General features: G+C 39.5%; 2 protein-coding genes across 5 annotated transcripts in view; one reads left to right on the top strand and one right to left on the bottom strand.

Annotated features, from left to right (window-relative positions):
- Window positions 1-14,554, bottom strand: part of ZFC3H1 (zinc finger C3H1-type containing) — a 76,351-nt gene extending 61,797 nt beyond the window's left edge. For all 4 annotated transcript variants that reach the window (XM_080661714.1, XM_080661716.1, XM_080661715.1 and 1 more), the window contains exons 1-2: window positions 13,709-14,554; window positions 8,019-8,432 (exon numbers count right to left, since the gene is read on the bottom strand). In XM_080661714.1, coding sequence (XP_080517840.1) covers window positions 8,019-8,432; window positions 13,709-14,303 — 1,009 coding nt within the window. In that variant the 5' untranslated portion in view covers window positions 14,304-14,554. The remainder of the gene's footprint in view (window positions 1-8,018; window positions 8,433-13,708) is intronic.
- A 160-nt stretch (window positions 14,555-14,714) lies between these two features.
- On the top strand, window positions 14,715-25,881 carry THAP2 (THAP domain containing 2). The gene is made up of 3 exons (XM_080659007.1): window positions 14,715-15,253; window positions 22,973-23,168; window positions 24,050-25,881. Exons 1-3 carry the CDS (start codon window positions 15,183-15,185, stop codon window positions 24,437-24,439), a joined length of 657 nt encoding a protein of 218 aa, XP_080515133.1. The 5' UTR covers window positions 14,715-15,182; the 3' UTR covers window positions 24,440-25,881.

Below are 25,881 nucleotides of genomic sequence, written 5' to 3'. Positions count from 1 at the left end.
ATGGTATTAAAGCATGGGTATGTGTAACAAAATCAGTCACCACTCAAGTTTGCAACCAACTTTACACCATATGGATGGCCTTGAAAACTTCAAATATAAAGTGGTCTGAGAGCAAAAGTCCACTCAAGTGCCTGGCAGCAGCAAAAGCAAATCCTCTCTGGGGAATCCAACTTTGTGTCAGGCCTCAAAAAAATCCCACCAAAAAAATTCAAAGAAAAATGAGCAACTCGTTAAAAAAAAAAAAAAAAATCCATCACCAAGTATTCAAGAAAAGGAAGTGCCAAAAACAAGAAACACCAGAGACAGCAAACATCAGAAATCAGACCCACAAAGACCTCAGATACAAGAAATTAGCAGGCAAAGGGGAGAATCAAAACAAAACAAACCTACGGTTAACATAAAGAAATAAAGATAGAGGTGAATTAAAAATGGCGGCAGAGTAAGTGGATGCTGCATGGACAGGCTCCCAGGAACAAACTCACATTGCAAGTAAATACAGAAAAACTTCCTGAATAATCAACAGAAAACTTGCAGGAGAAAACCCTGATACCCGAGTTCTGAAAGTGGAGACCACACAGAGACTAATTTATTTTGTATAGTGTAAAAATAAATAAATAAATATAAAAAATGAAAAGAAATAGATATATTTGAAAAAATAAGCAGAGAAAAGAAAACTAAAAAGAATGAGCCAAGTGATCTGAAAACAAAATAAAAATAAAATACTAAAATAAAACCTGTAACTGAAATTTAAAGCTCAATAGGTAGGCTTAAGGCTGATCAGACACAGACACCGATAAAGAGAGAATCACTGAACTAAAAGATATAGAAAATGGCATTTCAGAGACTGTAGCAGAGTTATAAAGAGATAGGAACTTAAGAGAAATTAAGGGAAAAGGAAGATAAAGTAAGATGATTTAATGCAATACACATTTACACAGTTTTGGAAAAGAAAGAGAATGGGACAGTATTTTAAGAGAGAACAATTTTTCAGAATCAATAAAAACAAAAAGCACAACATATCCCAAACTAAATAAAAACTACACTCAACACATTGTGATATGTTAAACTACAGAATATTAAGACAAAAATTGGATCTTTAAAGCAATCAGAAAAAGATAGATTACCTTGAAACTAGAAATTAAGATAGATGATTTTCAAAATCAATAATGGAAGCCAAAAAAATATCTTCAATATGTTGAGCCCAGCCGGTGTGGCTCAGTGACTGAGCATCGAACTATGAACCAGGAGGTCACAGTTTGATTCCATGTCGGGGCACATGCCTGGGTTGTGGTCTCGATGACCAGTGAGGGCATGCAGGAGGCAGCCGATCAATGACTCTCTCTCATCATTGATGTTTCTCTCTCCCTCTCCCTTCTTCTCTGAAATCAATAAAAATATTTTTTAAATGTTGAAAATATAATTAACCAACCTAGAATTCTAAACCTAGGAAAATTATTTTTAAAAGAGGGCAAACAGAAATAAGTTTTCCACCCAGCAAACACACATTAAAGGAATTTTTTTTAATCCTCACCTGAGGATATTTTCCCATTGATTTATAGAGTGTGGAAAGGAGGGAGGGGGAGAGGGGGAGAGAGAGGGGGAGAGGGGGAGAAGGGGAGAGAGAGGGAGAGGGAGGGAGAGGGAGAGAGAGAAACATCGATGTGAGAGAGGCACATGGATTGGTTGCCTCTGGCACCTGCCAGACTAGGGTGGAAATGGAACCTGCAACCCAAGTATGTGCCCCTGATTGGGAATCGAACCCGAGGCATTTCGGTGCTAAAGGAAAATGTTTAAATGTATTTTAAACATATGTTACTCTAGGCATAGAAGAAAGAATGAGCAAAGAAAATGTTAAATAGATGGGCAAAGCTAGACAAATACTGGCCCTTGTATATCAGGGAGAGGGTAAAGACATTGGTTAATTTTAAACATTGATAAAATTCATGTTACAATTACTAAAGGATCCATTATGATAACAGAAACTTAGTAACTAACCTTCAAAGTAGTAAAAAAGGTTATACAAAAAATAATCGAGTCCAAGAAAGAAAAAACAAAGGAAATCCAAGTATCAGTAATCATGAAAAAAAGGGGAATGAACTACATGTTCGAGTTAAAAGACTAGGACTGTCAGACTAAATTACAAATGAAATCCAGCTCTATACTATGCACAAATGACATCTGAGACATGAGGTATAGAAACACTGTAAGAATGAAAAATACTATAAAAGCGCTATCAAGAGAAAGATGGTGTGGCTATAAATAGAGACAAAAATAGCCTTTTAGGCAAAAATATTATAAAGAAGGTCACTACATGATATTGAGAATAATGAGTCAATTCCCTAGCCTCAAAGTACTTAAAGCAAGCACTGAAAAAACATTAGAATAGTGGCAGGTTTTAACAAACTTCTCAGTAATAGATCAAGCAGATCAGAAAATGAAGGAAGATCCTCCTATCTAATAAAGAGGGAATATGCTAATTGACCATCACTCCATCACAAAGATGGTTGCACCCACAGCTGAGGCCAAGTTCCCATAAGGAGCCTTAATGAGCAATCAGCAGGGACCTGAGGCTATGCCCTCCCCTGCCCCCATGGGGCTTGAAAGGGGACCTCAGGCCACCCCCCCGCCCCACACTGGGCCAGGGGACCTGGCTGGGCTTGACAGGGAACCTCAGGCTGTGACCCCACCCAGCAGGGCTTGACGGGGGACCTCAAGGTGCACCCCCAGTGCTGGGTCGGGGGAACTCAGGCTGTGCCCCCGCCCAGCAGGGCTTGACGGGGGACCTGAGGCTGCGCCCCCCTCCCGGTGCTGGACCGGGTACCTGAGGCTGCGCCCCACCCCCACCTAACGGGGCTTGATGGGGGACCTCAGGCCATGACCCCACCCAGCGGGGCTTGACAGGGGATCTCAGGCCGTGTCCCCCACCTGGCGGGGCTTGATGGAGGACCTCAAGGCACACCCCCCGCCCCAGTCTGGGCTGGGGGACCTCAGGCCACGCCCCCTGTCCTGGCGCCAGGCCAGGGCACCTGAGGCTACGCCCCCTGCCCAGCAGGGCTTGACAAGGATGGGTCTGGCCAGGTCTGGATCTGGCCCAAGGAGGGGGGGCTGGCCGGGTATGGGTCTCATGCGATTTTGAGGTGCATGTGGTGGGCAGAGACTTGACTCTGGGTCCTGTGGTGTGCCCCAGACTCTGACAGGAGGAAGGTTTTTCATATACATTTTACTAATTTTCTTTCATCTCTGACACTTCTATTATAGAGAAAGGGCAAATAGCAATATTAAATTATTTCATCTAATTAATCCCCATTTAATGTGCATGAATTTCATGCACTGGGTCACTAGTATGAACATAAAAAGCTTGATCTAACAACCCATATGTTTCTTTCAAACATATACATAACTGTTTTAAAAATCTGTCATATGTTAAACAATAAAGGAAGTCTATACAAGTATTTTCAAAAGACTGGTATTATACACTGAGTGGCCAGATTATTATGATCTCTGAACACATAATAATCTGGCAACTCAGTGTGTGTGTGTGTGTATATATATATATATATGTATATATATATATATACATATATACATATATACATATATACATATATACATTATGTATGTATGTATACATATACATATACATATACATATACATATACATATACATATATATATATATATATATATATATATATATATATATATTAGAGGCCCGGTGCATGAATTCGTGCATGGGTGGGGTCCAGCCAGCCTGGTCAGGGGGAGGAGACATGGGCGATTGGCCGGCCTGCCTGCTGGTCGAACTCCTGGTCGAGGGGACAATTTGCATATTAGCCTTTTATTATATAGGATATACACTGAGTGGCCAGATTATTATGCATTCAGAGATCATAATAATCTGGCCACTCAGTGTATAGATCTCATTCTCTGACAATGTAATTAACTTAGAAATCAGTCACAAAAACACAGCTAGAAAACCTACACGTTTGGAAGTTAAGCACTTCCAAATAGCCTACAGGTTAAAGAAAAAGAATCCTATCTAATAAAGAGGGAATATGCTAATTGACCATCACTCCATCACAAAGATGGCTGCACCCACAGCTGAGGCCAAGTTCCCATAAGAAGCCTTAACGAGCAATCAGCAGGGACCTGAGGCTACGTGATCCCCCGTCCCCATGGGGCTTGACGGGGACCTCAGGCCTTGCCCCCTGCCCTGGCGCCAAGCCGGGGGACCTCAGGCCACGACCCCCGCCCGTCAGGGCTTGACAGGGAACCTTAAGGTTCGCTTCCTGTCCTGGTGCTGGGCTAGGGGACCTCAGGCTGCTCCCCCCCGCCCCAGCACCAGGCAGGGGGACCTCAGGCCACGCCCCCCACCAGATGGGGGCTGACAGGGGACTTCATGCTGCGCCCCCCACCCCAGCACCAGGCCGGGGGACCTCAGGCCACACCCCCCGCCCCAGCACTGGGCCAGGGTACCTGAGGCTGTGCCCCCCTGCCTGGTGGGGCTTGACAGGGGACCTCAGGCCAAGCTCCCCATCCAGCGGGGCTTGACGGGGGACCTCAAGGTGCACCCCCAGTGCTGGGTCGGGGGAACTCAGGCCATGCCCCCCCACCCAGCGGGGCTTGATGGGGGACCTGAGGCTGCACCCCCATTCCGGTGCCAGGCCGGGGGCCTGAGACTGCACCCCCCCACCTGGCGAGGCTTGACAGGGGACCTCAGGCCATGCCCCCCACCCAGCGGGGTTTGACAAGGGATCTCAGACTGTGTCCCCCACCTGGCAGGGCTTGATGGAAGACCTCAAGGCATGCCCCCTGCCCCATCTGGGGGACCTCAGGCCACGCCCCCCCGTCCTGGCGCCGGGCCTGGGGTCCTGAGGCTATGCCCCCGGTCTGGCGGGGCTTGACAAGGGTGGGACTGGCCGGGTCTGGATCAAGCCCAATGGCGGGGGTGGGGGTGGGGGGGGGACCGCGGCCGGGTCTGGGTCTCACGCGATTTTGAGGTGCATGTGGGTGGGCGGGGACTTGACTCTGGGTCCCCCTTTTAATGTGCAGGAATTTCATGCACCAGGTCACTAGTTTTTTAATATTTACAACTGAATTTTAAAAATGTACACGTTACAAACTGAGATGTAGCTAAAGTAGAAATTTCATAGCCCAAAAGGATCTTAACAGGAGAGAGGCTAAAAACTAAGAAATTTAAAAAGCTATAGACTTACTTCTGGGGAAATTTTTTTAAAGGGGAGAGTTCATTTTATCACTGCTATACATAATTTTTAAAAAGGTAAGAGAGGCCCTAGCCAGTTTGGCTCAGTGGATAGAGCATTGTCCTGTGGACTGAAGGGTCCCGGTTTAATTCCAATTAAGGGTACATGCTTAGGTTGTGGGCTCAATCCCCAGTAGGGGACGTGAAGAAGGCAGCCGATCAATGATTCTCATCATTGATGTTTCTATCTCTCTCTCCCTCTCCCTTCCTCTCTGAAATCAATAAAAATATATTAAAAAAAAAAAAAAAGTAAGCGAGTCCTAGATGGTTTGGCTCAGTGGTTAGAGCATCAGCCTGCAGACCAAAAGGTCCCAGGTTTGGTTCTGGTCAAGGGCACGTACCTTGGTTGCAGGCTCTTCTCTGGCCTGGGCCCAGGCCCTGGTAGGGCCGGTTCAGGAGGCAACCAATTGATGTATTTCTTTCACAAAGATGTTTCCCTCTGGCTTCCCTTCTCTCTTCCACTCTCCCTAAAAAATAAATCAATGGAAAAATATCCTCAGGTGAGGATTAACAAAAAAAATTTAAGAAATTAAAAAAAATAAGGTAAGGGATTCTTAAGAATAAATTTTCTAAATATTTTTTAATTGATTTCAGAGAGAAAGAAAGAGGGAGAGAGAGAAACATCAATGATAAGAATCATTGATTGGCTGCCTCCTGCATGCCCCACACTAGGGATTGAGCCTGCAACCCGGGCATGTGCCCTGACCAGGAATTAACCGTGACTTCCTGGTTCATGGGTTGACACTCAACCACTGAACCACACCAGCCAGGCATCTTAAGAAAAACTGTTTGTAGCCTTAACTGGTTTGGCTCAGTGGATAGAGTGTCGGCCTGAGGACTTAAGGGTCCCGGGTTCGATTCCGGTCAAGGGCACGTACCTTGGTTGCGGGCACATACCCAGTGGGGAGTGTGCAGGAGGCAGCTGATCGATGTTTCTCTCTCATCAATGTTTCTAACTCTCTGTCCCTCTCCCTTCCTCTCTGTAAAAAATCAATAAAATATATTAAAAAAAGAAAAACTGTTTGTTTTGTTAATCCTCATCCAAGGATATTTTTCTATTGATTTTTAGGGAGTGTAAGAGAGGGAAAGATAGAAACATCGATGTGAGAGAAACACATCAGTTGGTTGCCTCTTGCACACACCCCAATCAGGACCCGTGCTAGGGAGGAGCCTGCAACCAAGGTACGTGCCCTTGACTGGAATCAAACCCAGGACCCTTTGGTCCTCAGGCCAAATTGAGCCACTGAGCCAAATTGGCTAGGGCAAGAATAATTTTTAATAAACTTTTACAACTTACAGGAAATGGACACATTATTAGAAAAACAGTTTATGTAAACTGCCTTAACCAGAAATAGAAAGAAATAGAACAGCCACAAAAGAAAAAAAAAAGAAAACAAATGAACAAAAAGAAATAGAACAGTCAGTAGTTTAAAACCTTCCCAGAAAAAACTCTATCCAGCCCCAGATACTTTAACCAGCAAGATTTATCAAATATCCCAGCAATGATTCCAATCTTGAACTATTCCAGAAAATAAAAAAAGGAAACCACTCCCCAACTCATTTTGAGCATCACAACCTTATACTAAAACTTGGCAAGCAAAAGATAGGTAAAAAATTAAAGGCTTTGAACCCAGATGAAAAATTCTAAACAAAGCATTAGCAAACCTTTATTTATGAAGCTTTTAAATTGTCCGAAATGCAAGAACTCAAATGTCCCTCACTAGTAAATGGATAAACAAACTGTAGCATAGCCATACAATAGAACACTCAGCAATAAAAAATAACAAACTGCTATTATATACAACCTCATGGATGAATCTCAAATACACTATGCCGAGTGAAAGTAGCTAGAAGCAACCTAGGTGTGTACCCTGGCCAGAAATTGAACCCTCAACCTTTGGTATATGAGACAACGCTTCAACCAACTGAGCCATCCAACCAGGGCTACATAACATTCTTAAAAAAGCAAAACTAAAAGGACAGTAAAGAGATCAGCAGTTACCAGGTGGGCTAAGGGTTTGGGAATTTAGGGACTGACTACAAAGTGGCATGGAGAAACTGGTAGGGGTTAATGGAACTGTTCCATATCTTAACTGGAGGGTGGTGGTGGTGGTTACCTAATTGCCTGCATTCAAAAAACTACATACGTAAAAAAAGATAAATTTTACTGTATGTAAATTATACATTTATAAAAAGAAAAATTAACAAACCAAATCCATGATGTATAAAAATGATATATCAATGAACTAGCTGGATTATCTCAACTACACAAGGGTAGTTTAACACTACAAAATCAATTAACATAATCCACTACACTAATAAATTAAAGAAATATTAGATGCATGCTCTTCTCAATAATTAAGAAAAAAGATATGATAAGCTTCAACATCCATTTCATGGTAAAAATCTCAAACAAGCAATAGGGGAAAGGGAAAAAACAACTTCCTTTACCCAACAAGGGATAGTACCTACAAAAATTTAAACATGTTTAATGGCAAATGTCAAAAGCATTCCCTTTAAGTTTGGGAACAAAGGTGCCCACTATTACTTAAACTGAAAATTAACTTTTTAAAAAATTAGAATGAAATAAACGCCATCATTCGATGATATGACTGTCTATGTAGAAAGTGCAAAAATAATTCACAGATAAATTATTAGAATCATATCAATGAAGCATGCCACCAAAACAGGTAGTTAGGTACCCCTTTAGAAACAGAAGAATCTTATACTTAACTAAAGTATTTAATTCCATTACCTTGACTGGATTCAGTAGCGTCAGATTTGAGGGAAAGTTGTTTTGTTCCATCTTTAACTTTTTTCAACCGGTTCTTATCTCCTGGTAAAGTCAATTTTTGCCTGAGTGGTTTTAATTCAAATGCCTGGAAAGTTTTGACCTGTGTTTTCTCCTCAGGAGCTAATTCTTTACTTGAGTCCTTTATAATACTGACATTTTCAGTGCTTGTTTGGTCCTCAGAGTTCAATGTTTTTGGATCTTCCTGCACATTCTCTTCTTTGCTACTCAAAGCTAGTTTTTCATCCTTATTGATGCATTCTAGTTCCAACTGTATTTGCTTATACTTCAAAAGTAAATCTTCAAAAGTTTCTTCCCCACAGTTTTCACTTTTTGATGAATAATTTTTTCTTGATGGAGATCTTCCAAAACATTTGGCTGAACAGCATATTAAGGAAACCAGTTTCCAAAAATTTTCCAGTTAATTTAACAAAAACACATTAAGTTATAGATGAGTTGTCTCCCTTTTTCAAGATGGAAGTGATATTTTTAAATTACTAAATTCCACTTTAATATATATGCTGCTAATGCCCACCTTCATTCTGTGCCTATATTTCAAATTTAACAAATATCCATATAAATAGTCCACTTACAAAATCACTAGTGTCAATTATTACCCATAGTATCTACAGGTATTCCATCTGGTTGGGTTATAACATCCTTCTTTCTGTAGGTATCAGGAAAGCCCATAATGAGCTGATGTTAAGATTCCTTTCTGAAGCAAGAGGGGAGAAACTGAATTGTATGTCACAGATGTGGATAATTTACACTTCAGATAACCAGGAGGAAAGTTTCTTCTTTTTAATTAGTTTCTTCTCATGTCTCAATTTTTAAAAAATAGAGATAAAAAATGAACACTGATAATTAAGACTGATTTATGAATAAGAAACATATGCTTAAAAACCTAATACATAACAATCTTATAGCTCATCAACTATACCAACATCTAACACATGCATAAACTAAGACAATGAAGGCAGTTCTATGATAAAAAATAAAACTCTTAAATAGTATTCAAAAAGTATCTTCTAAACATTTTCCCCTAAACATAAGGATACCTAAACCAATTATTTTAGTTATTTTCTTCTCTAACATAGTGATAAACACAGTATAACTTCTTTCTTGGAAATGGCTACAAAGTTCCAAACTATAATTTTTATTCAAAATAATTCATACACATGAGAATTGTTACACCTCCCTTTTCTAGCCTACAAATTAACAAGAGAAAAGTATTTAATGTGATTTTAATACAATGTCATCTACAGATCATTTGAATTGGCTAGAATATAGCATTACAGTTACCAAGTGTTTCTTCTCTGTTTAATAACTTATACGACAAGCAACTTGCAAAGACTTTAAACTTCCCTAATGACCAATTCAAGACTGGGAATCAACACCAAATATTATAGAAACTAAACAAGAATTACAACTGAAAATCCTAATGGTTCTAGCAAAACTGTTTTGGTAAATATTTGTTCTCTGAACTCTCCTCTTCAAGAGAGCCACGTTTCTTGAAAGAACACTAGTGTCTCATTACCTGTCTTATACACTCTTCAACCCAATGGCATCTGGCTTCTGCTGGCTGAGTTTATCCACCATGTTTTCAAACACTTTTTACCTGACCTCTCTGTAGTGGTTCTGTAAACCACTTCTCTCTTGGCTTCCATAACTTCATTCTCCACTTGTTTCCCTACATTCTTTTTCCCCTTTAAGTTTTCTTAACTCCAGTAATGGTGCTCTCCATTATATAGCCTCTTTTTATTTTGAGCATTCTAATGCACTGCCATAGTTTTACATACTATGAGAAGCTTGGCCTGGATATTTGGAGTTCTTCCACAAGCCATCTCCCAATCTATAATATAAATCTGGTCAGATCTCTTCCCTTTTTTGTATCTCACCAAAAACAGACTCCAAAATCCTTATAATGGCATATAATGCCTTCATTTGACCTGTACTTCCTTTTCCAATCTCATCTTTCCCCTGTTCATCACAATTTATGCATAGCTTTGTGTCTAGGTTTTTCTGTTCTTCAAATTGACCCCAATTCAAATGTCACCTATTTGAAGCCAGATAATTATGAGCTACCCCACCGTTATGTATTCTTTGTACATAAATTCTGTAATTAACTGCATTTACATCTCACTTTTCAATGGAGCTATCTAAAGGTACAACTCCAGCAATTAAAAAAATAGTAATGACATAATGTTGGAAACATTTGTAAAAGGAAGATTCAATACACTTAATAAGAAATAAAATAAGGACAGAAAAATGAGGAAAAGTGAGTTATGATTTTAACTGACTAATCCTCAAGGCTAAATGAAATCCTAATTTTTTAATTTTTATTTTTATTTATTTTAGAGAAGGGGGTCGGGGGAAAGGAAGAGAGAAACATTAATTTGTTGTTCCACTTATGTAGGCATTCACTGGTTGCTTCTTTTATGTGCACTAACTGGTGATCTAACCCATAACCCTGGCGTTGATGACAATGCTCTAAAGGTTAGAGTGGTTGGCAAACTCATTAGTCAACAGAGCCAAATATCAACAGTACAACGATTGAAATTTCTTTTGAGAGCCAAATTTTTTAAACTTAAAACTTCTTCTAACGCCACTTCTTCAAAATAGACTCGCCCAGGCCGTGGTATTTTGTGGAAGAGCCACACTCAAGGGGCCAAAGAGCCGCATGTGGCTCGCGAGCCACAGTTTGCCGACCACGGCTCTAACCAACTGAACTACCCAGCAGGACTGAAATCTACTTCTGTCTATGCAGGACAGCTAAAAACAAACACTTAAAGGATTTAATTTTAAGCTGGCCAGGATGCAATTTCTAGCTGAAACCTGGTTTTAAAAACAAGCTATCTGTCAACCTTTACAACTACAGGTGAAAATAGAATGACTTTCTACTGATGAGAGACACTGGCCTAATATTTTAGCTCTCACCAGATTTGAAGGTTTAAAACAAAGGAGACATATGCTAAAACTAAGTGTCTATCACTAAGAAAAATTTAAAATGAATGAGAATGACCTGGCCGGTGTTGCTCAGTTGGCTGGAGCATCATCCCGTAGTCTGGAAGGTGGCGAGTTTGATTCCCCGTCACATCGATGTTGCTCTCTCCCTCTCCCCATCTCTCAAATCAATTAAGAATGAAAATAAGTACTGGCCCTGGCTGGTGTGGCTTAGTTGGTTCGGCATCATCCCATGCACCAAGAGGTGCGGGGCTCCATTCCCAGTCAGGGCACGTGCCTGGGTTTCCAGCTCCATCCCCAGTAGGGGGAGTACAGGAAGCAGCTAAACAATGTTTCTCTCACATTGATGTTTCTCTCTTTCCCCATCCGCTTCCCCTCCCTCCCTCTCTCTCTGTTTTTAAAAAGACAGTAAGTAGTGCAGTAGGATTTGGTTTATTCTACTTCTTTTAAGCTACATCTAGCATACCTTAATCATTACAAAGAAGTTAAAAAAAAAAAACACCACCAACCACCTGTAATCATGCTGCTTCAATTCTGGATTATGGAGATGAGCCACAGAAAAACACTTACTCTGAATGCAAAATTTGTAAAATAAAAATGTCATTATTATAACCAACAATAGAAATATGAATTAAACTCAGTACAATCTTGGTCTTAAAGAAATCGGAATGGGGGGGCAGGTGAAGGTTAAGGGGAGATGACTGGGGGGAAAAGGGAACATCTAATACTTTCAACAATAAAGATAATTCCTTTAAAAAGAAAGAAATTTGAATAATAAAATTCCACATTACAGATTTTGTTTGCTCATGTTATACAAAAGTGGCTGGGAACTATGTTTTTCTTCACAAATCCTTAAAAGAATATCACCTCTAGGATAGATTAATGATACTTCACGAGAAAAGCAATTAGCAGAGGATCAAAACAAGCATCCTTTTCTTAAATGCAGCATCTGTGAAAAGAAAAACATCAAGACAGCTCATTTCTAGTAAGTTAATAGAGAAATCAGACTGGTTATCTTCCTGTACTTTTTTTTTACAACTTCATATGCCTGTTTATTAATAGAAACATATGAACTTAATTAACAAAGGTATATGGCAGAGGCCGAATTGGTATTAGAGTGGACAGAAGGAAGGCAAAGGAAGGTGGTAGGGAAACCCACTCATCACCCCGTTTTCTACAGAATAATTTAAGAATAAACTGAGTTCCCATAATCCTTTTTATGTACCTCAATTTGAACTTTTTATATTAAACTAATTATTTAACTGTCTCTCCAACACAAATTACACATTTCATTTTTTCTATTCTTAAAAAATACATACCAGTATATGTGCTTAAATACCTTTCTGTTTTTAGATTCAGAATTGACAATGAACAAATCCTTGGTTAATAAATATCTCAGGCAGGGATTTTAACTTTATTGAAAAACATCCTCTGTCACTTTAAAAGTTAAATACCAACATGATTTTCTCTGAAATAATCCTGGAATGTTCCTAACTCAAATTTTGGTTGCCGAAGTAAGTTTTTACAAGGCACTAGCACCAGAAGCTGCTGCTACTTACCTAAACCTACATTTCTTGTCCCCTTTGTATCTTGAAATATAAAGAAGACAATATGGCTCTAATATAAAAATATTGAATGCCTTCCAAACAAATGTCATTCATTATATGTAAGTTTCATATATAATAACTATACTAACAAAATCATTATACCATGGAAATTGCAACCAATAATAAAGGTGCCAAGTAAACTACTTTTATGTAGTTATCATGGAATAAGCAAGACATAGTTCTACCAACCCAACACAAAATAGCAAAACTTCAGGTGACTGATTACTCAGTATAAATATTGTGTAGACTCAGGAATGTTAAAGATAACGAAGAATAAGGTTAGAGGAAACAAAAATCAGGTATTTTGCTTCTCCACCTCTCCACATCTCCACCCTCCCATACATCCCTATGACTTCCCATATGTTAAAATTAAAATGCTGTTAAGTTTATCCTTCTCTTTCTGACCCAATCTGTCAGCACTAGGAATTATAAAATGTCCAAAAAGTAAACGTAAGAAATAAACAAGTTAAGAAGGTCAAGTTTTCCAAGAAGATATATGAATTTAAATCCTCTGAATTAACATGGTTGGTGAAGATAATATATGGTCTTTTGTCCCCACTTTAAAAGACACCAATATATAAGAATAAATCAAGAAAGGAAAAAACAAAATCACAAACAAAAACGGTAAGATTTTGCAGAATGAAACTTCATAATTTACGGTATCAAAGTGTAATACGATTTAAAAAAAAACAAAACACTATTCCCCAAACTGTTTGTCTATATATTGTTTTCTCCCTCTAACAATCCAAGTTAACCTCACGTATAAAGTTTCTGTGCCAGCAAAGACAAATGCTTATAAAACGTGGGCTTCTGAGGTACTGTTACAAATCTGATTTTAGACTGTTAGATTCCACTAGCTTGGCCCCAAACAATGACTCGGTAATGTTAAAAAGCAATATACCCAATAAAGCAATCTTTAAAAACACTATAGCATGACACATGGGGATTACCAAAGAACTTACTTTAAGTAACAAATAAGCGGCTCTGACGGTTCAGTGAAGTTACTCATCTCACAGACCTAGTAATGACGCTAAAGGGAAACTTTAGTGACACACCCAGGGCCGACCGCCACGTTAAGGATACAACTCTTCCGAGGTGGAGAGGGCTCCCGCCAGCTCTGACTGCCGTTGAATCCGGATCCCGGTCCTCCACCCAGAGGTGGTCTGCCCCCCGGCTTGCCTCCTCGGTCACCCCCTCCACGACCCCGACTCCAGCGACTCCCACCCCGATAAGGCCGGCCTCGAAAGCGGAAACGGTCCAAAGCGATGTGGCTCCGTTCCCAGAAGGACGGCCGAGGGCTGCTCTCGGACAGCGAGCTCGAAGGCATCCGCACGGAGGGCTGGTGAGAACGGAACGACTCTTTGGGTCGGTAGCTGCTGTGTCCCCTGAGGTGGCCCCGCTCCGACGCGTGCCGCGAGCGTGAGAAATTCCTCAGCTGCTGCTGAGAGGAGGACGATGACGACGAGGAGCCACCGCCTCCGCCGGATCCACCGCCCCGGGCCGGGTGAGGAGGCCTCCGCCGCGGATACGGTAACAGCCCGCAGCCACTGCTACTGCTGCTGCTCCGGCTCCGTATCTGGCTATTATCGTCATCGCTGATCTCCCCATCTTCTAGTTCCCCTTCTTCCTTGGGCGAGAGGCCACTGGAGGCTGGGGCCGGAGGATCTGCGGTCGCCATCCCGAGAGCAGCGCCTTCCACACAACCTGAGTCCTCCGTCCGCGGAACCGCCCGACAATTACCTTCCTCCTCGGCCCCTTCTTTCCTAATGGACCCGGTCGGTGCGGCCTTACCCTACTCGGACATCTAGCGGGCTGTGCTCCCCAACTTCCCGGCACCCCAGCTCTCTCTTGCCGGACCGTCGCAACCCAGTTCCCTACCCTAGCGCCCCCTTGCTCCTCCGCGAACGGAGCTCTTCCGCCTCGCGAGAAAGGGGGTCGGAAAGTGGCTCAGCCCACGACGTCACTTCCTACGGAAGGCCGGAAACAAGGCTCTCAGTCCCCGCGATAACGATTAAGACTACGCGATTCTCAGTGGGACTTGTAGTTTTTTCTTTCCTGTTTTAGGGGTTGTCCTTCCAGTCTACAACTCACACCCACCTCGGACTGGATTGGGATATCTGGGTGCGTGTTGGAATGGGCGGGTCTGTTCTTAATCTCGTCCTCGAGAGTGTATCATAGAAGTGGGGGGCGGGGAGGTGGGTAGTACCTCTTCCTTTTTTTTTTTTTTTTTTTTCTCCAAGGACAGCTCCTAAAGAGACGCAGTAGTCTCTCTCCCTTTTGGGGACCAGGGAGGGGACCGGGTTGTGTCCGCCATGTTGGTGAAGGCAAAGGAAGGCGACTGGCGCTGCGGGATTGACGGCTCTGCGGGCTCAAGTCGGCCATATTCATAAAGAGGGAAGGTTGATCCCTACCCCCAACGCACACATATACACACCCCTTGTGCCCACCCCGCCCCACGACTCTGCTCGGTGGGTCTTTCCCCTGCCTCGTTTATCCAGCGTAGCTATCAGCGCCTCAGGACTGGCTCACGACGGCGCCGAATGAGGGGGAAAGGGAAATGCCGACCAATTGCGCCGCGGCGGGCTGTGCTACTACCTACAACAAGCACATTAACATCAGCTTCCACAGGTAACCTGGGCGGGGAGTTGGGATGAGACGAAACGCGAGCTGTTAGATTGAGTATTGCTTGTGTAGAAGGAACACGAGGATTCTGCTCATTCTAATAACTTCACTACCTAGGGGGTAGCAGGGAAGCATTCTATTTTCCCTTTGTGTGTTCCTCAAATCTGTCCAATATTTCTCCCCTTGGGGAAGATGTACTTGCTTTATAAAAGAAATCCAAGTTCTGTATGGTGATAACTCCTTATAAAAGTGACAGCCGGATACCTTAATTTTCTACTCTTTTACTCCTATGTATTAGACTGGTCTTGACATTAATGACTCCATGAGAAATCTTCCTGCTCAAGTCGGCAATCATCTTAAAGCCTACTGTGTTCCCGTTAAAATGAGGAAATTCTTACTAGCTGAATTGACATGGGAAGCATTTAGATTTTTCTAATAGTCCCATACAGTAACTCTGCAGAGGAATTGAGTCATCATTGATGATAATCGTGGAACTAAGCAATATTAATGAAAGTGCAAAAGATAAGCTTTCTATTCTTACTAGGAGTAATAAAAAGAACCTAGGTTCTTCCTTCCTTTGCTGGAAGAGCAATGAAAGTTCTTTTTTTAATGTATTTTTATTGATTTCAGAGAGGAAGGGAGCGTGAGAGAGAGAGAGAAACATCAATGATGAGAGAGAACATTGATAGGCTGCCTCCTGCACGCCCCCTACTGTGGATCAAGCCTGCAACCCAGGCATGTGCCCTTGACCGGAACTGAACCCAGGACCCTTCAGTCCACAGGCTGAGGCTCTATCCACTGAGCCAAACCAGGTAGGGCCAATGAAAATTCTTTAGTTCTCTCAAATCAGAACTCTTGAAAGCACTTTGAACACTACATGAAATACAGTAAATAAATGTTAACCTTCTCTGCAAGTGCCTGCCATGTGACTTAAGAAAAGAAGCATTAAAAAGCATTAAGTGTAAACAGTTCTGATTTTATATACCTCACAACTTAATACAATCATAGGATGTAGAAAATTATATCCTTGACCTTTTCCCTACCTCATGACTAAATGTACCCCCTTATTAAAAGTTGCCACTTTAAAAAAATCTTTGTGATGTTTCTGTTTTCAACTACTTCATCAAATGTAATGTTTTGTTCATCTATCAAATGTGTACCAAGTTCTTATTTGCCTGACATCATGCTAGAGATCCAGAAAATTCTTATATTCTTAAAGTTTAGAATATAATAAAAAAGAAAGACATATAATTGCAGAAAAGACATTCAGGGAGAACTAACTTAGCCTTGTAAAGTCAAAGAACACTTCTCAAAGGATGTGAAATTTCAAATGAGACCAAATGGTGACATAGTCTTGTATGCCCCTTTAAGGATTTTCTATTTTATCCATTAGTACTTGAGAAGCCATGGAAGGTTTTTTAAAAATGGCATGATTAAATGTGCGTATTAAAAAGTCCTCTGGCTGAAATATGGAGAATAGTGTTATTGAAAGTGCTGGTTGAGCATCCTCGAGAGAGAAATTCAATGAGAAAGAAGCTTGTTTAAAGAATGTTCACTTACCCACTGTTTCTTTCACAAGGAAATCTACACTACAATGTCAACTGAACTACACAATGTACTTCTTTGCTGGCACAACCAACACTAGAATAGGAGAGGTGAGAGTTGATAGAGAAAAAACAGGAGCCTGCCTTGAAATAAGGTAGAGTCCACCCAGTGGCCTAGAGTAGTACTGACACAGTAAGGATGGAAAGACAGATTTGAGAAATATTTGATGAGAAACTACTGTATTTGATTTGGAAGATGAGAGAGAGGGAAGAGTCTAGACCAAAGATATTGAATGTTTAAGAGATACACAGTGATACAGTAGCATGCATACTTCCTTTCCATGTTTGACTATTTGCTTCTTAAGAAATTAACATTTTCATATGTAACCCAAAAATGTGGGTCATAAAATAACAATAAAAATACATTTCTACTTTATAAACAAACAATATGAACTAATTCCTCTCCTAAGACATTGGTAGACTTCTTTTATTCCCATATACAACTTACGTTGCCTGATCTTAGCTATCTTCATTTTTTCTTATCTCAGCCCACTCTGGACTGTCTCACAAATAATTTTCTGAAACTGCTCTTGCTAACATGAGTTGTCACTCCTGTTTCTTCCTCATGGCATGTGATCATTTCCTCCTTGAAATACTCTCTACTTATGAATTATTTGACACTTAATTTTGTGGTTTTCAGTTACTTCTGTAGCCTATCTCCCTTGCCAGCCCCTCTCTTTGTAAAAAAATTTCAACTGTTGCTGTGGTCTCAGTTAACATTTACTTGGTGATGCTTCCCAAATTATCTCCAGTCCAAATCTCATTGAGTTCTAGACCTATATATAGGCCAAGTGTCTCAGTATTCCCCTGGCCTCTCCAGTTCTTCAGATTTATATCAAAACTGTACTAAAGAATTTGCCCTTTCCTCAAACCTACGCCATTTCCCACATGCCTTTTCTCAGTAAATGAAAACATCATCTACCCAGAAATCGGAAGGTCATTCTTCCTTAACTTCCTAACATTCCCTTTTGACTCAATTACAGCAGCCTCTTAACTGGTTCACTGCTTCCATTCATGTACTCCCCACTTCAGTAATCAGTGATATGTTCCTAAATGTTTAACAACAGAATCTACAAGGAAGGGGGAAAGCCCTGATTCATAGTATTTGCCCTAATTTATAATATAAATACTCCCTACATTATCTGGTTTCAAACTACCAACCTGACATCACTAATCATAAAGTTGGGAAGAAAAATATACTCTATATCAGCCGTGGGCAAACTACGGCCCGCGGGCCAGATCCGGCCCGTTCGGCTGTTCTATCCGGCCCACGGAGCCGAAAGAGCGGAGGGTTCTCTTGCTCTCCCCTCCGCTCCTTTACTTTGAATTTATATTAGTTTACACAAACACTCCATCCATGCTTTTGTTCCGGCCCTCCGGTCCAGTTTAAGAACCCATTGTGGCCCTCGAGTCAAAAAGTTTGCCCACCCCTGCTCTATATAGCATTTATACCATATAGATATAACAGACATATATAGTTTTAAGAATAAGATAATGCCCCCAGCCGGTGTGGCTCAGTCAGTTGAGCATCATCCCATGCACTGGGAGGTCTGCCGGTTCAATTTCTGGTGGGAACTCGTGCCTCCATTCCCAGTAGGGGCCGTGCAGGAGGTAGCCAATTGATGGTTCTCTCTCATTGATGTTTCTCCCTCTCTCTCCCTCCTTCTGAAATCAGTAAAAAAACATTTCTTTAAAAAAATCAGCTCTAAATTGTGACTTATAATGGCTTGCCAATGCCATTTTGGATAAAGTTCAAAATTACTCTTTAACTTTGAAAGTTATCTGGCATCATTTCATGTCATAACACTCTTCACTATTCCCACCCTAATCCTCTGGCTAATTCCCACTATCCTAAAGCCTCCTGACTAGATTAGCTCTTCCTGCTTTATGGTTCCATTCAACTTTGTACTTAACCTTTTTCAGAACACCCATGACACTTGTAATTATTTTTATAATAACAACATTTATCTAGTATTTTCCATAAACTGTCTCATTTATTCCCTAAAACCACACTAGATATCATTAAAATGGTACCTTATACACAATGAAACTAAAGACTAAAAAGGTTGTATAACTTGCCTAAAGTTACCTAGCTGTTATGTAAAGTAACCAGGATTGACACCCTGATTTGACTTGACAACAGTTCTTAGCCATTCTTTTCTATTGCATCAAGCTGTTCAATTCTCTATCCTCCCCATTACAGTATGCCCTTAATAGAAGGTAGATACCATAAAAGTAGGTCAGTTTTATTTACCATTTGGGACAGTTCCTAGGGCATTGCTTGGAATATAAGGGCATTCAGCATTTATTAAAGAACCAAGTCAAATAGCATTGCTTAAAATACTGAGTGATTTTTTTCCAAACATCTAATGTTTCTGAAAGCCTAGTTTTATTATGGTGTAGACCAGTGGTCAGCAAACCGTGGCTCATGAGCCGCAGTTTGCCGCTCTGTTGACTAATGAGTTTGCCGACCACTGATGTAGACAAATATATATCCATCTGTTACCACTATGTTATTTTTAAATACTTACAGGATGATTTATTATTTAAATTCAACTGTTGGCTATATCAACCCCCTTTGAACATACTGAGAAAAATACAAACAACACATGCAAAATATGATTATGGAAAAGTCAAATATAAAATTGTTGATTAGCCCAGCCAGCATGGCTCAGTGGTTGAGTGTCGACCTATGAAACAGGAGGTCACATGCCCAGGTTGCAGGCTCGACCCCAGTGTGAGGTGTGCAAGAAGCAATGATTCTCTCTCATCATTGATGTTTCTGTCTTTCCCTCTCCCTTCCTCTCTGAAATCAATAAAATGTGTGTGTGTGTGTGTGTGTGTGTGTGTGTGTGTGTAAAATTGTTGGTTATTCTATTTAAACGCAGATAACTAAAAATTATTTAGTAATGCTAAGCTAGCCCCATTAGTTCATTTATTCATTGATTCACTCAGAAAAGCTCACTGAGTGCTTACTTAACATGATAAAGTAGTGAAAAACAGTTCTAACCAGAAAAACATGATATAGTGGTGGAGATAGAAAAGCAAGCAATTAGAATACAGTGGTGTTAATTCTTTATCATATAGCAACATCTAACCTCGTCTTCTGATCATGAAAAACTTCTTTAGGAAGATGAGATTCCTTAATTGAGCCTTAAAAGATGGAAATAAAATTTGGTTAAGGTTCAGTTGGAGGTACTGATTGCATAATTAGGGAGCTCATTTTAAAAAGATAAGAAAAAGGGGATAAATATCTGAAAGACAGCCTTCATATTTCTGATGAGTTTTATACAAACGATAATCCAATGATAGTACTTATTTTATAAGTTCTGAGTCTTTATTGAGGCCCCCAACAAGAAGAAATTCTTAAGTTTAGTGTTTATAAACTAAAGCTTGATTTTTTTTTAGCTTAGGGCACAGGAAATATTTCCAAACCATTAAATATTGGAACAGAGATCTTTGAAATAAGAATACATTTTATTAACAGGTGAGGGGTAAGCAGAGTAGATAAATTAATCAGGGGTTTCTAATGAAATAGAAAAAAAAACTTACATTTATGAAAACATGAACTGTAGAGTGACAAATGCTAATATCTTCAGATCAGGGTATGTTTGGAGTTGAGGGGACGGACAGGAGACTGAAAGGTATTTATCAGTAAATCTGTGCTTTCATCTCTTTGTGCCCTCACTGCTGGTCATTTAAGCAAACGATATCTGATAATAGCCAAACCTGTTACCTAGTGAAGCTTCAGTTGGGGAGACACATGATCTTCTAAGATGAATGATTCTTTTTAAACACTACTCAGTTCATTAGGTAATCAAACTAAAGAAGAGTTGAACTCAAAAGTTGTTACATGTGAATGTTGATTGGTATGTTTCCAAATCAATCAACACAGTTACCACTAATTTTGACAGTCCCTTATATTTTTCTCTTCCTTAACTGGGTACACATTAATATGCTTTATATTTGAAATAAATATGAAAGGAAAAACATTCCTGTTGGGCTTGGCAGCGGCATTTTACTTTTTGTAATAATTATTTCTACTGTATTATGTAGCTTTCATTTTTTTAAAAATACAGTCTGCTGTGCCGAAACCGGTTTGGCTCAGTGGATAGAGCGTCGGCCTGCGGACTGAGGGGTCCCGGGTTCGATTCCGGTCGGGGGCATGTACCTTGGTTGCAGGCGCGTCCCCAGTGGGGAGTGTGCAGGAGGCAGCTGATCGATGTTTCTCATCGATGTTTCTAATTCTCTATCCCTCTCCCTTCCTCTCTGTAAAAAATCAATAAAATATATAAAAATACAGTCTGCTGTTTACATGGAAGTAATACAGTGAGTTAATTAATTTACATATTCTGTCTCATCTTAATTAAGCAAATTTTTGTTGAGTCCTTACTCAAGGCAACTGTACTAAGTGTTAAAGAGATAAGCCCTAGCCAGCCTAGTTTAGTGATTAGAGTATCGGCCCAGGCCCTGAGCACCAAAGGGTCTCCCGTTGGATTCCCAGTCAAGGGCACATACCTGGGTTGCAGGTTTGATCCCTTGCCCTGGTCAGAGCGCATTCTAGAGGCAACCAATCAATGTGTCTCACATGGGGAAGAAATTGATTTGTTGTTCCACTTATTTATGCATTCATTGGTTGATTATTATACCCTGACTGGAGATGGAACCAGCAACCTTTGTGTATTGGGACGGTACTCTAACCAACTGAGAGCTACCCAGCGAGGGCCTAGATCACTGTAGTCTTGTTTATTTTTACTGCCCAAGTTAAGGACTGGAGTAGGAAGAAAGATCTCTTTTGAAAACCCTGAAAAATAAAACCACTCGTCAGTTTTTTATTAATTTTTTACAACTTATAAAAATTAGCATGAATTGGTTTCTGTGACAGTGTCTGGATATTGGAAATATAACATTTTTTTTTGTTTTGTTTGTTTTTTATTGTTTGAAGTATTACAAATAGTAGTACATATGTCTCCTTTTTTTTTCCCCATTGACCTCCCCCCTGCCTCCCCTACCCCCCAGTACATGCCTTTACCTGCCCCCCCCCACAGTGTCTTGTATCCATTGGTTATGCTTATATGCATGAGTACAAGTCCTTAGGTTGATCTCTTACAGCCCCCCCGCCCAACCTCTCCTGCCTTCCCGCTGTAGTTTGACAGTCTGTTCAATGCTTCTTTGCCTCTGTATCTATTTTTTCACCATTTCTTTCCTTTAAAAAATCTTGCCTCTGCAGACTAGAAATAAACATATAATAACAAAAAATGTTTGAGTCCCAATTTCAATGTCCAACAGTTCTGAGTCCCCGTTTCAATGTCAAACAGTTCCTTATGTGTACATGTCAGCAATGATATCTGGATGGTGGGCACATGGTGGCAATGCAGGTCCGACCCTCTCTGGTTTGGTCCTAGGCAACCTGCTGCATCGCACAGCTTCTGACTGCTAGCGTGGCCAGGCGTCGTCAGCGTCTCACATCTCTGGACTGTTTCTCCTCTTGTCTTCGTGGTTGGAGCAGACCTGTCAATTCCTCTCTGTTGCAGGAATCCACATGGTCTTGGAGTTGTTTTCTGAAAATATACAAACATATTCTCGACCAAAAGTTAATAAAGGAATCTTTTCTATATAATTGCTTTGGGATCCTTTTTATTTTTGCCCAAATGATTTTCCTTTGTCTTATTTAGATACCATGTGTGTTTTTCATGGGTGTCTTGCTGTTAGCATTACAAATGAAAATTAATTTTGTAAAGTAAAAATTTTCTAGATGTAATTTACTTATAGGCTATTTTTCCTTAGAAAATATAACATTTTTATGTAAATTGAAGACACTTTATGTTTTTATTGGTTTTAGGGAGAGGGATATAGAGATGGAAACATCAATGAGAGAAAAACATTGATCAGTTGCCTCCTGCTCAACCCCTCCTGGGGATCGAGCCCTCAACGTGGGCATGTGCCCTGATCAGGAATCAAACCGGGGACCTCTTAGTTCATGGGTCAACACTCAACCACTGAGCCACACAGGCCAGATTGAAGACACTTTAAATCATTACCACTTAAAATTTGTTTTAACCATTTAGGTGCACCCAGAACTGTGATAGTTGGAATTTGAGTTGCCTTTTTTTTTTTTAAGGTTTCCTTTGGATCCTAAAAGAAGAAAAGAATGGGTTCGCCTGGTTAGGCGCAAAAATTTTGTGCCAGGAAAACACACTTTTCTTTGTTCAAAGCACTTTGAAGCCTCCTGTTTTGACCTAACAGGACAAACTCGACGACTTAAAATGGATGCTGTTCCAACCATTTTTGATTTTTGTACCCATATAAAGTCTATGGTAGGTAATGACATATTCAAGCTAGATATAATATAGGCCTGATGGGAGTAGCATTAAGAATGCTAAAGAGGCGGGTGGGGTGAAGGGGTCCTAATATATGGTGAAGGGAGAAGATTTGACTTTGGGTGGTGGGCACACAGTGTAATATACAGATCTTGTAACATAGAAACCCACACCTGAAACCTACATGATCATATTAACCAATGTCACCCCAATAGATTTAATAATAATTTTTTAAAAGAATGCTAGAGGAGATGATTCATGATAGAGATATATAGGATGTAGAATTAATAGGACTTGATGACTAATTGAATGAAAGTAATAAAGGAAAAAAGGGTCTTCAGGTCTGATTTGGGCAAAAATTTCTGCTCACATTTTAAATCCTTGAATGGGAGCTATAACTGAACAATTAATAAATACTAAATCTATTCAGGGGCTTGATACTTGGGAATATATTTTTATTAAGTAGGATCCAAGGTCTGAAATATTAATTGAGCAAATAATATTTACCTACAAAAGAGATCAAATCAGTATCACATAAATATCTAAATACATTATATTGGCCTTAGACAATTACGAAAGATATTTATAGTCTCCATAAAATCATAATAATTTGGAAGGACCTTGGAAGTCCATTGTCTATTTCCAAACCAATGTTAGTATCTCTCTGTAGAGGGAAAACAAAAAGAAATAGGTGACTCAAGTTAATTCAACCACTTGAGAAACTTGAATCTATGATTACATAAGATGGGTTGGTGATATTTGCTAGCTTTTAAAATCAGTTTTAAAAGAGACATTTAAATACTGTTATTTAAATTGGACAAAATTTATTTGTGATATTGCATAACTTATGTACAACCCTCTAATTTTATTTGGCACAGAAACTGAAGTCACGGAATCTTCTGAGGAAAAGTAACAGTTGTACTCCAACTGGACCATCTAATATAAAATCAAACATTAATAGTCAACAAGTGCTACTTGAACACAGTTATGCCTTTAGGAATCCTATGGAGGCAAAAAAGAGAATAATTAAACTGGAAAAAGAAATAGCAAGTTTAAGAAGGAAAATGAAAACTTGCCTACAAAAAGAACGTAGAGCAACTCGAAGATGGATCAAAGCCACTTGCTTGGTGAAGAATCTAGAAGCAAATAACATATTACCTAAAGGCACATCTGAACACATTTTACCAACTGCCTTAAGCAGTCTTCCTTTGGAGGATTTCAAGATTCTTGAACAAGACCAACAAGATAAAACATTACCAATTCTCTAAATATAAACCAGATCAAGAGTGCTTTTATTTAAGATTAGCCTGCACACAAAAAGAAAAAGATTAGCTTGCATTGATCTTGATGCCCATCATTTATTCTATTCAAAGGTAAAGATATTTAAGGAAATAATACCAAAATTGGGGATTTAATAAAGTTTTACTTGAAGTAACATTCTTACTGTATAACTTATGAAGACTTGATTACAAAAATAGAAAATTTTATGAAACCTATTTGAAAAAGCATGGAAGTGCCTTACATGAGAATTACATACATTAAAAATTTGCTAGAAGTTTTGCAAGATGTGTTTTTGCCTTTTTAAACAACTTTTAAAGAACACTCTATAACAAGTAATGTGTTTAATTTATATTAGAAAAAATGTTTTTGTGTACCAAAGTTGAAACATTACATCCTAAGTAAGGTAAGTAGGAGTTAACCAATATTAAATATGACTTTAAAACTGCTGGGGTTTGTATTAATTAAATTATTACTGACACTGTGATTTGGAAACTTTACAGAAAAAAAGCCTGAGGTGCAGGGCAAGTTCTTTTATTTAAACTTCCTATATCTTTTTAACAGTAAAAGTGAGCTAATCATAATCTCCCTCATAAGAATATTATCTTTTAAAATGGATTGTAAAATATTTTGAAAATATTTTTAAATATGAAGTACCCTTGAGTCATCCAAGCTAGTAAGGACTCAAGTACCTCAGACTAGTACCGTAAAAACTGGTAGCTGGTTATATTAACCTTCTAAGAAAATATGTTGTGAAATAATGCAGAGATCAGGATCTAACTTTTACCTTTAACAAAAAGATAACTGTATACTACTCTTTTACTTAAAAAAATTTTTTTTAATTTCAAAATTGATGCATTAATAAGCAAATATGCTACCAGTTCCCTGTCAGAAAACTCCCTCTGCCTTCATGTATGTTGATACCAAACTTTTAAGCTTTCCCTCCCCCCCATAAACCTATAGTAGAATTTAATCATAAAACAGTACTTACTATATTATATCTTTACAACTTATAACTTAAAATGGAATCAGTTTTTCTTACACATCAGCTTGCTTTTTTATCTCCTTTCTTAGTAAGAGTAGAATAGAACAACCATACTGCATAAGGGAAATAAAATGTACTTCCCTACAAAAACACGTGTCTGTGAATAAAGCTATGCAAGTGCTAATTATTTTACAAAATAGAATATCAGAACTATTCTTATAGTCGCCACTTGAACAATTAAAGAGTTTGCCTTACTTCACCAATAAATGTTTAATAAGAACACTTTCCTTCTAATAGTTTTGATCAAATCCAGCAAAAATTATTAATGTGTCATGAAGTTATTTAATCCTGAGTCAAGCTTTCTGACACCACCATATGAAAGTAACATACACCTAATCATAAATTACTATAAATCTTTCCTATAAAGTAAATGCTACTTGATGATTT

This window comes from Plecotus auritus (assembly GCF_963455305.1).
Source record: "Plecotus auritus genome assembly, chromosome: 3".
Taxonomy (NCBI): domain Eukaryota; kingdom Metazoa; phylum Chordata; class Mammalia; order Chiroptera; family Vespertilionidae; genus Plecotus; species Plecotus auritus.
The sequence above is the reverse complement of the archived record's forward strand: the minus strand, read 5'-3'. Positions and strand labels throughout refer to the sequence as shown.

Coding starts and splice junctions, on each gene's coding strand:
- THAP2 (XM_080659007.1), top strand. CDS start 15,183: ATGCCGACCAATTGCGCCGCGGCGGGCTGTGCTACTACCTACAACAAG. Junction 15,254..22,972: donor ATTAACATCAGCTTCCACAG/GTAACCTGGGCG, acceptor TTTTTTTTTAAG/GTTTCCTTTGGATCCTAAAA. Junction 23,169..24,049: donor GTACCCATATAAAGTCTATG/GTAGGTAATGAC, acceptor TATTTGGCACAG/AAACTGAAGTCACGGAATCT.